General features: G+C 34.8%; 1 protein-coding gene and 2 pseudogenes across 1 annotated transcript in view; 2 read left to right on the top strand and 1 right to left on the bottom strand.

Moving 5' to 3' along the window:
• Nucleotides 1-15,405, top strand: part of CNTLN (centlein) — a 492,075-nt gene that overhangs the window by 290,826 nt on the left and 185,844 nt on the right. The window contains exon 14 of the mRNA XM_069090553.1: nt 12,084-12,184. Coding sequence (XP_068946654.1) covers nt 12,084-12,184 — 101 coding nt within the window. The remainder of the gene's footprint in view (nt 1-12,083; nt 12,185-15,405) is intronic.
• LOC138163105 (galectin-3 pseudogene) lies at nt 1,128-2,284 on the bottom strand (annotated as a pseudogene).
• Nucleotides 2,051-3,007, top strand: LOC138163028 (endoplasmin-like; annotated as a pseudogene).

Here is a 15,405-nt window from a genome sequence, read left to right as displayed (position 1 = left end):
AAGTCATTCTCCTTCATCCATCTTCAATTTTTCCTTTTTCCAAGTCCTTAACAAAACCTTTCCTTTATTTCTTCCAGCGTATCTAACTACTGCTCTCTCTCTGTTTCCTTTTACAACCACCTGTTTTGACTAACTGCAATACTTTTCCATATGCTCAGAACTTAATTAATGCTGTATCTTATTTACTCTTAGTCTACATTCCAAACCTTCCTGTCTCTCTGTTCAAGACCCCAAACATTCCTTCTTCCTTATAATAGATAACATCTTTTTGTGCTTCTATGAGATTGAGGATCTGATATAATCATTTCTCCTGCAATTCTCACCATGATCACCTATTCTTTTCTCCTTTACTCTGGTCACAGAAGAGGTGATCTTTATATCACACTAAAGTTAATTTTGTATGTACCTTTGTATCCCACCCCTCTTGTTTCTTTCATGGACTTGCAATAGTTGTTTCCTCTATCATACATCTCTAATTTCAACACTTCCATTGGTTTCTAATTTATATGTCTACAGACATATTCAAATACTTAAAAAAATTTCCTTCCCTGGAACCTTCTATTCCATTTAGCTTCTCCTTCCTCCCTTTCACTTCCAAAGTTCTTGTGCATGTTGTCTGTATCTGACGATCAAGTTGATGTGGATGTTACAATAAAGTATGATCAAGGGTCAAAGTAGAGAAGGTTCCTTGGATAGCTGACAATGTTGCCCAGAGATAAGAAGCTATTCAATTAGATGGATTGAATGTATCCCAAATAAGAAAAAAGAGAAAAAGCTGAAGTTTTTTTTCCCAAGCTGAAGTTGACAGGATGATGAAACTGGTAATAAATTCTTTGTATAAAAAAATAAGGAAATTTTCCTGAGATAACTGATTAAAATTCTTCTGATTCTTTCAATAAAAAACTAATTTGACTGAAGAAACTACTTTTTCTAGAAATTAATATTTAATAGTCAACGTTAAGTATGATAAAGAAAAGATCCTTTGCTGCCCATTCTAGACATTTGCATAGTCATGATCAGAGAAAAAATAGTTAAAAAACATTTGCTACCATAGCAAAGTTTGGTAGAAACAAATTCTTTTTTTTTGAACATTTATTAAATTTTGTGTGGCCATGACAAAGAAAGTAAATGGAGTATAAGTATGTTTAAGATTTCTCCCATAATGAGCAGCAAGCATTTAAGTATCTGTTTTACAGGAACATTCCTTTAAAAATATTTCTGATTCTTTAAATTTATATCATAGTATATGAGGTAATGGTAAGGTAAATATCTTCAGAAATGACCAGCATGTTGATCTCATTGAAATTTTTTCACACAATGATTGTATTACAACAAGTGGGCATCATTGATAGCAACCTTGAAATGATCAGTCTCAATGAGAACTTGAATTTTGAATGGTTTACCAGCTTCAAATGGGAACATAGCATGTCTTTCCTCTTTTGTCCAGTTATTGTTGAGTTTTGAATTACAAACAGTTATTCTTCTGTTGTCCTTATTGAAGTGAGCATTGAAGTGGAAGGCCACATCATTCCCTTTCTTGAAATTTAAGGCAATTTTGTTTGCATTGGGTTTGTTGTGCCCATAATGGTTATCAGAATGTGAGGCATAATTCCTCCTTGCAAGGGAAGATCATAAGGCACTATCAGCGGCCTCCCAGAGGTGCTATTGGTCTGCTACGGGTACTCATGGTCCCTGAAGGTGGATAAGCTCCAGGGGCACTAAGCTGTCCTGAGGCTGGATAGGTTCCAGGTGCTGCTGGTCCAGGGTAGGTTCCAGGTGCTGCTGGTCCAGGGTAGGCTTCAGGTGCTGTTGGACTAAGGTAGGCCCCAGGTGCTCCTCTACCAGAGTATACTCCAGGCTGTCCTGGGTATGCCCTAGTATCAAGGGTTCCCCAAGGACCTTGTGGCCAACTTTGTGGATTTGGATTTCCAGACTCAGATAAGACATCATTAAGAGAAAATCTGTCAACCATTTTCCTGGTGTAGTGGCTTTTGTCTTTGTCCTGGAGTGACCGGAGCAGTCACTTGCTAGTATTAGAACATCCAGTAGAATAAAATTCTTAAACAAAATGATTGAGGCAGGAAGGGATGGTCTGTCAGTTTTAGGGTTGATTGGCTACTGTGATGTTGGTTTCTATTCTGCCTTTCCATTTAGACTGAAACTTAATGATTTACTGTACTTCTGGGATTCTGATTCCAGTGAATTTTCTATCACCACTGACCCAAGAGAAGACACAGTGGAAAGATGTACCAAAATAATTCTAGCTTTACCTTGAAGCTTTCCTATATTCCTGTGGAGTAGTAAGACTAAGATTGTAGAAAAGACACTGAAGAAGAAGACTAAGAAAAGAGATAGGATAGGTGATGAAGCTTCAATTGAAGAGAAAGAAGACAAAGAACCCAAAACTAAAAAAATTGAGAGAACTATTTGGGATTAGTAACTTGTGAATGATGTCAAACCAATATGGCAGAGATCATTAAAAGAAGTAGAAGATGAATACAGAACTTTCTACAAATCATTTTCAAGGGAAAGTGCTTGCTACATAATAAATGCTTGATGCATATTTATTTATTGATGATTTTATGTCTTTTATCTTCAATGCTGAAAGAGAAATAACCTTCAAGTCAATTATGTTTATCCCCACTTATGTTCCATGTGGATTTTTTGACAAATATGAGTTAAAGAAAAATGACTGTTTTAATTTATATATGTATACTGCTATATATGTTCACATAGCCAACTGTATGTACATAGTTATCCTAGTTGACTTCTACGATATGATGCAGAAGTACCTAATTTTATTAAGGGAGTGGTGAATTCTGATGATTCTTCTCTGACTATGTACTATGAAACCCTTCAGTAGTATAAATTGCTTAAGATGATTAAAGAGAAACTAGTCTGTAAAACTTTGACATAATTGAGAAGATAATATAATAAATCTTTTTGGAAAGAATTTTTCACTAACATCAAACTTGAGGTCATTAAAAACTATATCACACTTTCATGAGACATTTGGTTATCTTCTATTGCAGTGCTATTTTAAAATATTATTTTATTTTTTCAATTACATGTATATAAATTCTTAACATTCATTTTTATAAGATTTTTAGTTCCAAATTTTTCTCCTTCCCTCCTTCCTCTCTCTCCTTCTTAAGATGGTAAGCAATTTGACAAACATTATATACATATGTAGACATGTAAAACATATTTCCCTATTAGTTATTTGGTGAAAGAAGAAACAAAACCAAAGGAACAAAAACTAAAAAAAGTAAAGTGAAAATAAAATGCTTCAATCTACATTCAAGCTCCACAGTTCTTTCTCTGGATGTGGATAGCATTTTTCATCATTCTTTTGGAATTGTCTTATATCATTATATTGTTGAGAAGAGCTAAATTAATCATAACTGATCATTGTACAATGTTGCTGTTATTGTGTAAGTTGTTCTTATTCTGCTTACTTCACTCAGCATCAATTCATGTAAGGCTTTCCAGGTTTTTCTGCAATCTGCCTACTCATTATTTCTTATAGCAAAATAGTATTCCGTTACATACATATTCCACAGCTTGTTCAGCCATTCCCCAATTGATGGGCATTGCCTCAATTTCAAAATCTTTGCCACCACAAAAATAGCTACTGTAAATATTTTTATACATGTGGGTCCTTTTTATTTTTTTATAATCTCTTTGGTATACAGACCTGGTAGTGTTCTTGTTGGATCAAAGGGTACGCATGATCTGATTGTCCTTTGCATAGTTCCAAATTACTCTCTAGAATGGTTCGATCAGTTCATGACTCCACCATACATTAATGTTCCAATTTTCCCACGTCTTCTCTAACATTTATCATTTTCCTTTTCTGTCATATTAGCCAATTTGATAGGTATCTTGAATTTTATTGTCATTTGAATTTTATTGCAGTGCTTTTGTTACTAATTTACAAATAGAGAATCTTGAACTTTTCTTCTACAAGATGAATTTTGTTATTTTTTTCTAGGTTGTTTTTTTAAAAAAATTCTTTTGTGATTTGATAACTATAAACTGAACAAAATTATTTAGGTATTGTCACTTTTATTATTTCAGCTCAGCCTACCTTATGAGCAATTAATATTTCTCTTAACTATTTTGGTCTATATTTATTTCTGTAAGTAGAGATTTGTAATTGCATTCAGTTACCATGTCTATTTTGGTATATAGACATTCCAACATTTTATACATTCTATAATAATTTTGAATGAAATTTATCTTTCTCAACTTCATGTGTTTTAAAATTTAACCCCCTCCCTTGCATCCTTCTATTACAGAACTGATTATAATTCATCTTTATAGTGCCTGGTCTGCAGGGTTTCCTAATTTTTCTACATCAAAAGGGATTGAAAATTTAACCCTCATTCCCCTGCCCCAAATGGTCATAAATTAATTCTTTTGATTTTGTAACAACAAATAATCTGTAAACTCTCATAGTCAATGGAATTCAATGAATAACAAATACTCTACATCACCCCCTATTAGACCCACCTTCATGAGTCATTGTTCTAATGTTTAATTTGCTTGTTTAAATTTCTCTTACAATTGCCTAAGTTCAGAGTTCACCTAGTTTTTGATTACCCCAAATTTGAAGAAAAATTCTTGGGAAGGAGTAGGAGAGTAGTGATGGGGTAACCTGAGACTCTTTTACTATCTGCTCTAATTTCTACTTATGATTACTTACCCCTACTGTCCTTTTGAATAATATTCATTTCCCTAGGGTCCAAAACACTCTCCAGGAAAATCCCTGGATCCGAAAGCATATTTTCCTCTTGCCATTTATTAGTTCCTGCCTCCTATAACACCAATGCGATTTTCACAGCACCCACAGCAGCTATGAATATGCTGGTGTAGTTATGAATCACAAAATGTAACAGGCTCTCCACATAGAGGGCAGAATCAAAACATTTATCAAAATTCCAGAAAGCCAAATCCCCAAATCAGAAAGTCAGATTCATTATAGTAACCACAAAGTTGGTACACATCACCAATGCAGTGAACACCAACATTCCCAAACCTTCCCTCCATCAGGTCTTTAAAACAAAATAGGTTCCCTTAAGCAAGAATGCCCCTCTGTCATTCATGCTAGCTGCTCAGCCTGCACCCGGCTTGCTTCCAGCAGTTCCGGCTCTCTCTCATCTTGTGCTCAGCTCTTTATTCTGGTTATTAGCTCCTCCCTGTTATGCCCTTCCTGTTGTATCAGCAAGTCCCTCCCACTGTGGGTTTCACAAGTTCTGTTTCTTAACTTGATATAAGGGCAAGGCTCAACTGAAACAAGGTGCTAAGTACTTGTTTGTTTGCCATTACAAGGGGCAGCAAAGATCTTCAAATTATCATTGCCATGACACCTCCACTAACATTGACCTTTTTATATGGGTAATCAAGAAATCTGTATTTAGTACTCATGTTTAAAGTAGGTCAAAAGTTTATTTACTCTGCTTTTAATTGCTTGATCATTAAAGACAGCTTTAGAAAATCATGGCTTAAAGGCAGCAACGGAGTTGAACTCTCAAAATTCTCCTCAAACAACTTTAAAATAAAGCCTCAAATCAAATTTTGGAGTTGCAAAGCCAATATAAGGTCATGGTGAAACATTTTTCTGGCCTAAGAAACCTTAGGGGGTCAGCAGGAGAAGTCTGTTACACCTGAGTGGGTGACAGCTTGGAGTAGATTTGTAGAGAACACCAGCAGTGGCTATGCAGCAACTACAGGAATTCTCAGAACCAGCAGTAGTAAAGGGAGTCAGATAACTTAGAAAGAAATTACATGGGACTTTGTGCTGGCACTGTGTGTAGATGGGACTAATTGGCAATTCTATTGCCAATATGCAGTTTTGGGTCACAGACCAGGGCAGAGAGGAGTGCTGGTGGTCAGTCGCAAGGGAGCAGGGGACCTTGTTTCAATTCCATGGTAAAGAGGAGTGTTAGCAGTTGTGGTTGCAGGGAACCAGGAGAGCAGTGACCATACCTCTCCCAGGACCACACTACTTTGGACACACCAAAAACATGCTCACCATCTAGAACAAGCTCTGAAAACAGCATCATGAAAAAACCCGAAGCTTGGCACAGCATCTTCCCATTCCTAGGTGAGCAGGCCCCAACTTTAACATAAAGTTCAAAGTGAAAAAAAAAAACTGGAAAAATTAGCAAACAGCAAAAAAGAATTTTATCATAAAAAGCTCCTATAGTGGCAGGGAAGACCAAAGCATAAGCTCAAGAGAACTTAGGAGAGATTGAATTAGCAGTAGCAGCAGCTGCTCCTGGAGCTCTCAGCTCAGCTCACAGACTGTAAAGGGGAAAACAACTGGTCAGAAGGTGATTATAGGGGTTGCTTTGCTAGCAGTGGGGGCAGAACTCTGTCGTTTTGACCATACTCAGATCCAAGTCAAAGTTCTGGATGGCAGTCCCAGGATGAGGAAAAGCACTAGCATACCACAGTTTTTAACCACAGTGATCAAAGAGCCTCATCACAGTTCCAGGGCAGAAAAGTATTCTTGTGGTCACTCACAGATCAAGAGAGTAGCGAACACACCTCTACTTAGATCATATCACCTCGGAAGAACTGAAATTTACAGATTACCCTCACTCATTACCTTGAACTAACTTTTTTTTTTTTTTTGCTTTTTAGAGAGGGGAAGGCAGGGCGATTGGGGTTAAGTGAGTTGCCTCAGGTCACATGGCTAGTGATTGTTAAGTGTCTGAGGTCAGGTTTGAACTCAGGTCCTCCTGACTCCAGGGCTGGTGCTCTATCACTGTGTCACCTAGCCGCCCCACTTGAACTAACTGAACACAGCAGCATAAAAGACTTTAAGCCTGGGACAGTGCCCTCTCCACCCCTGGAGCAGAGCCCAACTTTAGCATAAAGTTAAAAGTCAAGAAAAAGGTGGGGAAAATGAGGGGAAAAGAATTAAAAAAGGAACCTGACCATAGGAAGTTATTATGGAAACAGAGAAGCTAGGAGTAAATGGAGCTTTCCTTAAAGTGACAAGTAGTACTTATCTAAAACTATCAGCCACCATTATCTGTAATGGGGCTAAGTCAGAGGCTTTCAGAATACAATCAGGGGTGAAGGAAAGATGCCTATTATCACTGCTATTATTCAGTATTGTACTAGAAGTTCTAGCCATAGCAATAAGAGAAGAAAAAAGAAGTGAAGGAATTAGAATAGGTAATGAGGAAACAAAACTATCACAGTAGATTACATGAGGGTATACTTAGAGAATCAACTTAAAAACTAGCTGAAATAATTAACAACTTTAGTAAAGTCACAGGATAAATAATAATCCCACATAAATCATCAACCTTTCTACATGTTATCAACAAAGTCCAATATCAAGAGAAAGAGAAATTCCATTTTAAATAACTGTAGACAATAGAAAAATATTGTGAGTTTACCTGCCAAGACAAACCCTCGAACTATACAAACAATTACAAAATACTTTTTTACATGAAGTCAAATCTGAACAACTAGAAAAAATATCAATTGATCATGGATAGGCTGATCCAACATAATTAAAATGACAATTCTGCCTTAATGAATTTGCTTATTTGATGTCATTCTAAACTACCAAAATATTTTATAGTGCTAGAAGAAAATAATAGTCAATTTTGAAGAACAAAAGGTCAAGAATATCAAGAAAATTAATGGGAAAAAATGGCAAGGAAGGTGGCCTAGTCATACCAGATCTCAAAATGGCAAAGTGGATCAAAATGAAATGAGAGTTACATAAGAAATTTATGAAAAGAGATTTAATAGCTTAGTAAAAGAGGCACAAACATATTGAAGAAAATAAACCTAGAATTGATTCTAGTGGTTAAAAATCTCAGCACACAAAGTTATTGGTGAAAAGAACTCAACAAGCAGACTTGGTCAAATGGAAAAAGAGGTATAAAATATCACTGAAAAAAATAATTTCTTAGTTAGAATTGGGCAAGTGGAAGCTAATAACTCCATGAAGCCAAGAAACAGTAGTAAAAAGCATGAAAAAAAATAGAAAAAAACTGTAATCTCATTGTAAAAACAACTGACTTGGCAAATAGATTGAGGAAAGATAATTTAAGAAATGTTGGACCTACCTGAAAGCCACTATCAAAAAAAGAGCCTAGATTCACATTTCAATTGATTATCAAGGAAAACAGCCCTCATACCTTAGATCTAGAGGGTAAATGAAGAATTCAATTAATCTACCAGGCTGTTCTTGTTGTGTTTGTCCTTCATTCTGGAAGAGAATCATGACATCAGGGAGAGGATGACATGACTGGCAGATGACTTTGATTTGAGTGAGGGTGAACTGTTCAAGGTCACCAGCCTCATTTTCTCCTCCAGAGCCATCTCCAGTTAATCTACCAGTCACCTCCTATAAGAGATCCCCAAAAGAAAACTCTTAGAATACTATAACCAAATTCTAGAGCTTTCAGGACAAAGAGAACATTATCTGGAAAGAAATAGTTCAGATATTGTGGAGTCACATTCAGAATCACATAAGATTGCTAGCCGTGTGACCTTGTACAAGTCACTTAACCCCAATTACCCTGCATTCCCCCCTCCAAAAAGCAAAAAAAATTCTTAAAAAAATATTAGCAGTGCTCTTATGACTGTCATCATTATTTGAGTAGTTTTAGAAAAAGGCTTGGGATGAGCTGAGTATGATGGGGGTGATACTACAAAAAAAATCTGTAGGGAGAGATAAAAAGGAGAAATTATCTCATACAAATGAGACACAAAAGAAAAATTGGTAACAGAAAAAGCTAGTGGGGGGAGGGCAGGTAGTACTAAAACCTTAACAGGTATATGCTAAAGAGGGAACAACATTTATATCTAGAAGGGTATAAAGTCTTTTAAATTCAGAGAGAAATAATAGGACAAGGGGTTACGTAGAAAGAGTGGGGAGAGGATAAGGGAGGGACTCTAAGAGGGATGAATAAGTTATGAATAATAAAATAAGCAAGGTAGTGGGGTAGAAGTAAAGCAGAGGAGTGAGGAGGGATAGGGTAAATAGGATGAGAAAGTGAGGAGAAGTAATAAGGAGGAAAATAAACAATAATTGTGGCTTAGAATGTGAATGGGATGAATTTACCCACAAAACAGAAATGGATAACAGAATTGAACAAATACATTGTTTTCAGGAAACACTATAAAAATGGGAGATACACATAAAGATGAAATAAAGGATAGGAGTAGATGTTACTAGGTAAAACAAAAAGCAGGGGTAGCAATCATGATCTCATACAAAGTTAAAGTTAAGATAGATTTAATCAAAAGGGAAAAATAGACAAACCACTATATGTCAGTAATATTATTCAATATTGTTTTAGAACATTTAAAATAACTAGAGAGTATAAAATACCTGAGCATATATCTGCCAAAACAGATACAGGAATTATATGAACATAAACATAAAATACTATCATTTCTAAATAATTGAAGGAATATTTATTTGTCATGGGAAGGTAAAACCAATATAATTTTTTAAATAACAGTTTTACCTAACTAATCTTTTTATTTAATGTCATCCCAATTAAATTACTAAAAAAGTATCTGAATTAGAAAAAATAATAACAAAGTTCATTTGGAAGAACAAAAGGTCAGGAACTTCAAAGAAACCAGGGAGAAAAGATGTGAAAGAAGCAGATTCAACAGTATCAGACCTTAAAGTATATTATAAGGTGAGAGCACTGTTCCTTTCTCTTTCCTCCTTCATTCACATTTTCTTCAGATTCTATCTTTTTTGTTCTTTCTCCATGTGAATTTTATTTTTGTCTAACTCTATAAATTATCATCTTGGTAATTTGATTGGTATGACATTAAATCTGTAAAGTAATTTAGGTAATATTATTTTTCTTTCATTAGCACAGCTCAAATATGAACAGTGTTCTAATTATTTAAATAATCTTTGTATTGATCTTGAATCTGCTTTGGTAGATTGACCACACGAACTTAAATAACTTTTTAAAAATGTAAACATATTGAATACAATATGATACATTGTCAAAAAGTTTTTGGAAAAATATCCTGTCTAATCATTTTAAAGGTTAACTGATTATCATTCCTTGGTAGTTTGTTGCATATCTTCCTGCTCACACAGAGATGAACAAGCTTAGTATTCACTAATTCTTTGATCTTTGCCAGGGTAAAAAAGCCAGGAAACAGTCTTTTTGAAATTTCCCTCTTACTTGCTGTACCTTCCCATCTTTCTCTCTTACCCACATCTTCCTGAGACCAGTCTTCAGAATGAAAAGGACAAGATACCTTTTGATGAAGTAATAAGATAATGTGTTCTTAATTCTATCCCCTATCAGAGTTTCTGGCAAAGAATAGACCCTTAAAATACTTCTTGATTGGTTATGACAAAAACATTATCAATTTTATAAGAAATGAAATTGTAGGATTAATTACATTGTATTAATGAGTTTAAAAAGCTACCTCTAGAACCACCTGGATGCCTAAAAGACCAGTCTTTGAGAACCACTGAACTATAATACTTTTCATGATCCCTAAGACTGCTATTTTAGCATCCCTATACTTAATGGTCTTAAAAAAAGTAGTCTGAGATTCTTTTCACTTACCAGGTCCCTATTTTCACAAAAGAGGAAATGCTAGAATGATTTAAACATATGCACATTAAAAAGCTTCTTTAATTATTATTAATGCTGTTAAAACATTTTTTCCTCCCTAGAAAAACACTTCAAAAGATGCCTGTTCAAAGTGCTGAATTTTCTATTGTGGATTTTTTATTATAAATTTTGAAGAATAAGAATTTGCCTCAGTAGGCACTAGAGATTTTTCAGTTCATAAAATATATATCCTTGTTCTTGTCTTCATGCACATGGCTGCCACTATGGGTCAGATCTTCATTATCTCTTGACTGTTCTAGTAGCCTCTTAATTATTTTTTTTGTCTCTAATCTTTTCTTCCTCTAATCTATCTTCCATAATCTGACCTCCAAATCTTGCTAGAGTGCATATATGACCATATCATTCTCCATCTCAAAAACTTGGAGTGAAAATCTTCCATTTCATCTGAGAATTAACAAAAGTCTTTACTTCACATTGTCTTATATTGAAGATTTATTCCACTAAGGAATATTCAGCCCAGACGATTTATATGGAAAATTTCCAAGACAACCCTGATATTTCTTCTTTCCATTTCTTCCCTTAATTCTTGTTTTTAGCTTATATTGTACTTTGGTAGTTTGGAATGGGCATATTTAAAAGTAACCCAACAAATGAAAGATTTAGCTTTAAGTGAACATTTATTTAGTCATTTATCTTATAAAAGAAGCATACAACCATACATAAACACTCATTAGTACAAAACCTAGAACTTTTGACTTATACATATGGAAACTAGTTCTATCAATGTTAATAGTCCTACATGAATAAATCTATTTGTTAGAGTACACGACCTTGATTTATTTTGTAGTTTTCTGAAAACTTTGGCCCACTTATTTAGATAATGTGAAACAAAATTACTTAGTACTTTTATTTTTTCTTGAACTTCTACAATCCTAAAAGGCTAGTAAACTGTATAACTCTGCTTAGCATTCAAAGCCCTGTAATACAACCTAACCCCTTCCCATACCTTTCCAGTCTTCTTATACTTTACTCCTCCCCACATACGCTTCAGTACAGTAATACTGGTTTCCTTGCTATTCCTTACCTGAGATACTCTATCTCCCCACATATTCCCATCCTGAGCATTTTCTGTGGCTGTCCCACCATACCTGGAATAGTGTCCCTTATTGTCTTCCCATCCTGGCTTTCTTCAAGTCCAAGCTTCAAATCCTGCCTTGTACCAGAAGCCTTTCCAAATCTCTCTCCTAACTAGTGCCTTGTCTCTGTGGATTGTTTCCAGTTTATTCTGTATATAGATTGTTTGCACCCAGTTGTTGGAATGGTATTGCCACCTTAAGTTTGTGAGCTCCTTCGGAGTGCCTCAGTGCCTGGCATAGTGCCTGACAAATACTAGAGACAGTAAATATTTATCGACTGATTTGACTAATGTTTACTTTTATGTTTCAGTATATTAAAATTAATACAATATTTTGAATTCTTAAATAGTGTGAATCTTGAAGAAGAGTTGGATCAACTTAAAGTTTTTAGATCTGTCGAAGTAGCTAAAATGCAAGAAGCGAATGCATATCTGGAGCAAGAAAGAGAAGGTAAATGTATAAATGAACACACACACACACATACACCTTTATTTTCTACTCTTCCCTTTCATGGACTTTTTCTTCTTCAGTGAGTCTGGTTTTTTTACTCTTCTCCCCATTTCCTTTCCCTTTGCATGTTCTATGTCTCTCTCTTTTGTAGTTCCATTTTTATTCATTTATATTCTCTTTTTCCTGTAAGGCCATTTGGAAGTTCCATCTTTTTCTTGAATTCTTCCTTGATCATAGTCCCAATTAATGTTTTTTCTGTAATTCCTATTGCACTTTTTGTTTCTACTAAATAGCATTACATATTATCATATCTATCAATTCCCATTTAAATTATTTACATCTTCCCATAGATTATAAATTCGTTGTGGATGGGGACTTTATCTTGTACTCTTTTTTTTGTTCCATCTTACCATTAATTGTCCTTAATAAAATGTAGTTGATGGATAGTTATTTAATTAAATTGAAATATTATGTTTTTCTAGTCTACCAGAGGACTTTGAATAGGTAGACAAAAATGCAGATGAAGAAAAGCCAAAGAGTATAATTTGTTTAGACTTACAAATTTTCATGGCAAGATTCCAAAACAAAACAGTTTTTAAAAATTTAGTCACCATAGGTTCATGGTAGTTTTTTGATATTGAGACTTGACTCAGAGATAGAGAAAAAGTAAATAGTGATAGATAAATACTATCAGCATGTCTGTGCATGGAGAAATAGGAATAATGGAACTCACCAAAGATTGCTTCTGGAATGTATATGTTAATTTTTATATGATTTATCTGAAAAAGGATTTCACAATGCCATATCCAGGTCTATAGATGATATTAAGTGTGTATGGATAATGAAATATAGGAAGATTTTATGAATCTGTATATAAGTGGGACAAGAAACAAAATCATTGTTGTAAGTGAGGGATAGGTAATAAATTTAGAGCTACATGATCAAAATTTTCTTATACAGTGTTAGCCTTTCCCCAGTTAAGGGATGGGGAAGAAGAAAGTTAGCTTTAGCAAAGGGGAAGGAAATTCAGGAGAGGACTGTGTCATGAAAACCATAATAAGAGAAAGTCTGAAGATCAGTGGTGTTAAGCTGCAGAGGAAGTGACGTAAGTTTGGAAAGATAAAAATTACTTGTTCTGATTATAAGGACATTTTTGATGATATTATTAGAGCAATTGCACTGAAGTGATAGGACAAATAAGCCTGTGGATAAGAGAATGCAAAGCCTGCATTGGAAGAAAGAAAATGAGATAAGTAGTAGTGAGTGTTTAGAGACAATTTAGAATTTGTTATGTAAACTCTTTTTGGTCTGAAGGAAAGGAGAAGGTAGTATAATAATCTATAAAGTGAAAATTATTGCTTCTATGCTGAAGAAAATAAAAACTATGGAAGCTGAGATGTGTGTGTCACAGTTTTCCTTAGAGCAATTTGATAATTCTGGTACAGGTTCAGTCTTAGGTTACCCTGGGTCTGCCATTGAATGACTCTTTTGTTTTTTATCATTAATAAAATGTACATTTATTGACAGGTATTTAATGGTTCACAATAGCTTTTTCTAATTAAATACTTTTTCAGACAATGGATACTCCAGTGACTACTATAATATGGGAGGTTCGTGGCATTTTTACTTTTAGTGTTGGGAAGGAATCCTAATAGTCAAAATGTTGGAGACCATTGCTCCTATGAATTGCTGCATGTCCTTTGACTTCAATCTTGCATTGTGTCACTCATTCAAGCAATCAAGCCACGAGCTGGCCAAAGCTAGGCATAGAAATGCATTGGATGGAACAATCTCTACTCTCAAGAAGCTTTCAAGGTCCATTGATCAGTTTTATCACTTACATTATACAAATCATTCTATGGATAGCACAAGCAAACATAATCCACATGTTTCCAGGCATTGGTCTAAACAGGTTTCACTGTTATTTTAAAATTCCTGTGTAACATTCATTGTGCTTCATTGTTCTGAGGGAGTAGGAATGCAGATATGTTAAAAAAAATGAAACAAAGAACAACTGAAAATAAAACTTGATAAACTGAAAGTTTCTGAATAATGTCTAAGAAATAACAAAATACATTTATAACAATTATATGCTAAATATCCCTTAATATTTCTTTTTTTTCCTCTCCTGAGTCTCTATAATTCAACTAACTATTTTCTTTTTAAAAAATTTATTTATTGGGGGCAGCCAGGTGGCTCAGCGAGTAAGAGCACAGGCTCCAGTGTTGGGATGACCTGGGGTTCAAATCCGGGCTCAGATACTTAGCACCACACCCAGAAATAACTGGCCGTGTAACCTTGCGCTAGTTACTTAACCCCGGTTACTTAAAAAAAAAAATTATTTACTTTTAGTTTATAGCATTCAGTCCCACAATTCCTTGAGTTTCAAATTTTCTCCCTCTCTTCTCCTCCCCCCCCCTATGGCAGCATGCAATCAAATATAGGTTCTACCAATAACTTCACGTTAAACATTAGTCAAGTTGTAAAGAAGGATTATAACCAGTGGAGTGAGCCACGAGAAAGAAGGGACAAAACAAAACACAAAAGAGAGAGAGCAAGTAGTTTGCTTCAATCTGCATTCAGACTCTGTAGTTCTTTCTCTGGGTATGGATATCCCTTTCCATCATGAGTCTTTTGTAGTTGTCTTCTAATCTTGTATTGGTGAGAGGAGCCCAGGCTATCAAAGCTAGTCATCACACATAGGATGTGTCTGTCATTGTTTACCACTGAATAACTCTTAAAACAGGAATCAGCGAGTAATGATCTCTGCTATCCTTTAGATTCAGCATAATGTGGATCAGACCTTAAGAATTAGACCTGCCATACTTTCAGAAAAACCTAGAAAGATTTACATGAGCTGATTCAAAGTGAAATGTACTGTGTACATAGTAACAGCAATATTGTAAGATGATTAGCAGTGAATGACTTAGCTATTCTCAGCAATACAATGATCCAAGACAACTCTGAAGGACTTTTGATGAAAAAATGCTATCCATCCTCAGAGAAGGAGCCGATGCTGTCTGAATCAGATTTAAGTATACAGTTTTAATTTATTTTTTTCTGGAGGGTTTTTTTTATCTATGTTTTCTTCCAAATTATAATATTATGGAAATGTTTTGCATGACTATACATGTTTAGCCTAAATCAAATTGCTTGCCTTCTCAAGGGGATTGGGGTGGGGAGGGAAGAAGGGAGAGAATTTTGAACTCAAAGCTTTTTTT

The sequence above is a fragment of the Petaurus breviceps genome, unplaced genomic scaffold, assembly GCF_028583685.1.
Source record: "Petaurus breviceps papuanus isolate PSGF00001 unplaced genomic scaffold, PetGlider_PUasm1.0 187, whole genome shotgun sequence".
Classification (NCBI taxonomy): Eukaryota; Metazoa; Chordata; class Mammalia; order Diprotodontia; family Petauridae; genus Petaurus; species Petaurus breviceps.
Note: the sequence above shows the minus strand (reverse complement) of the source record. Positions and strands in the feature narration are given on the sequence as shown.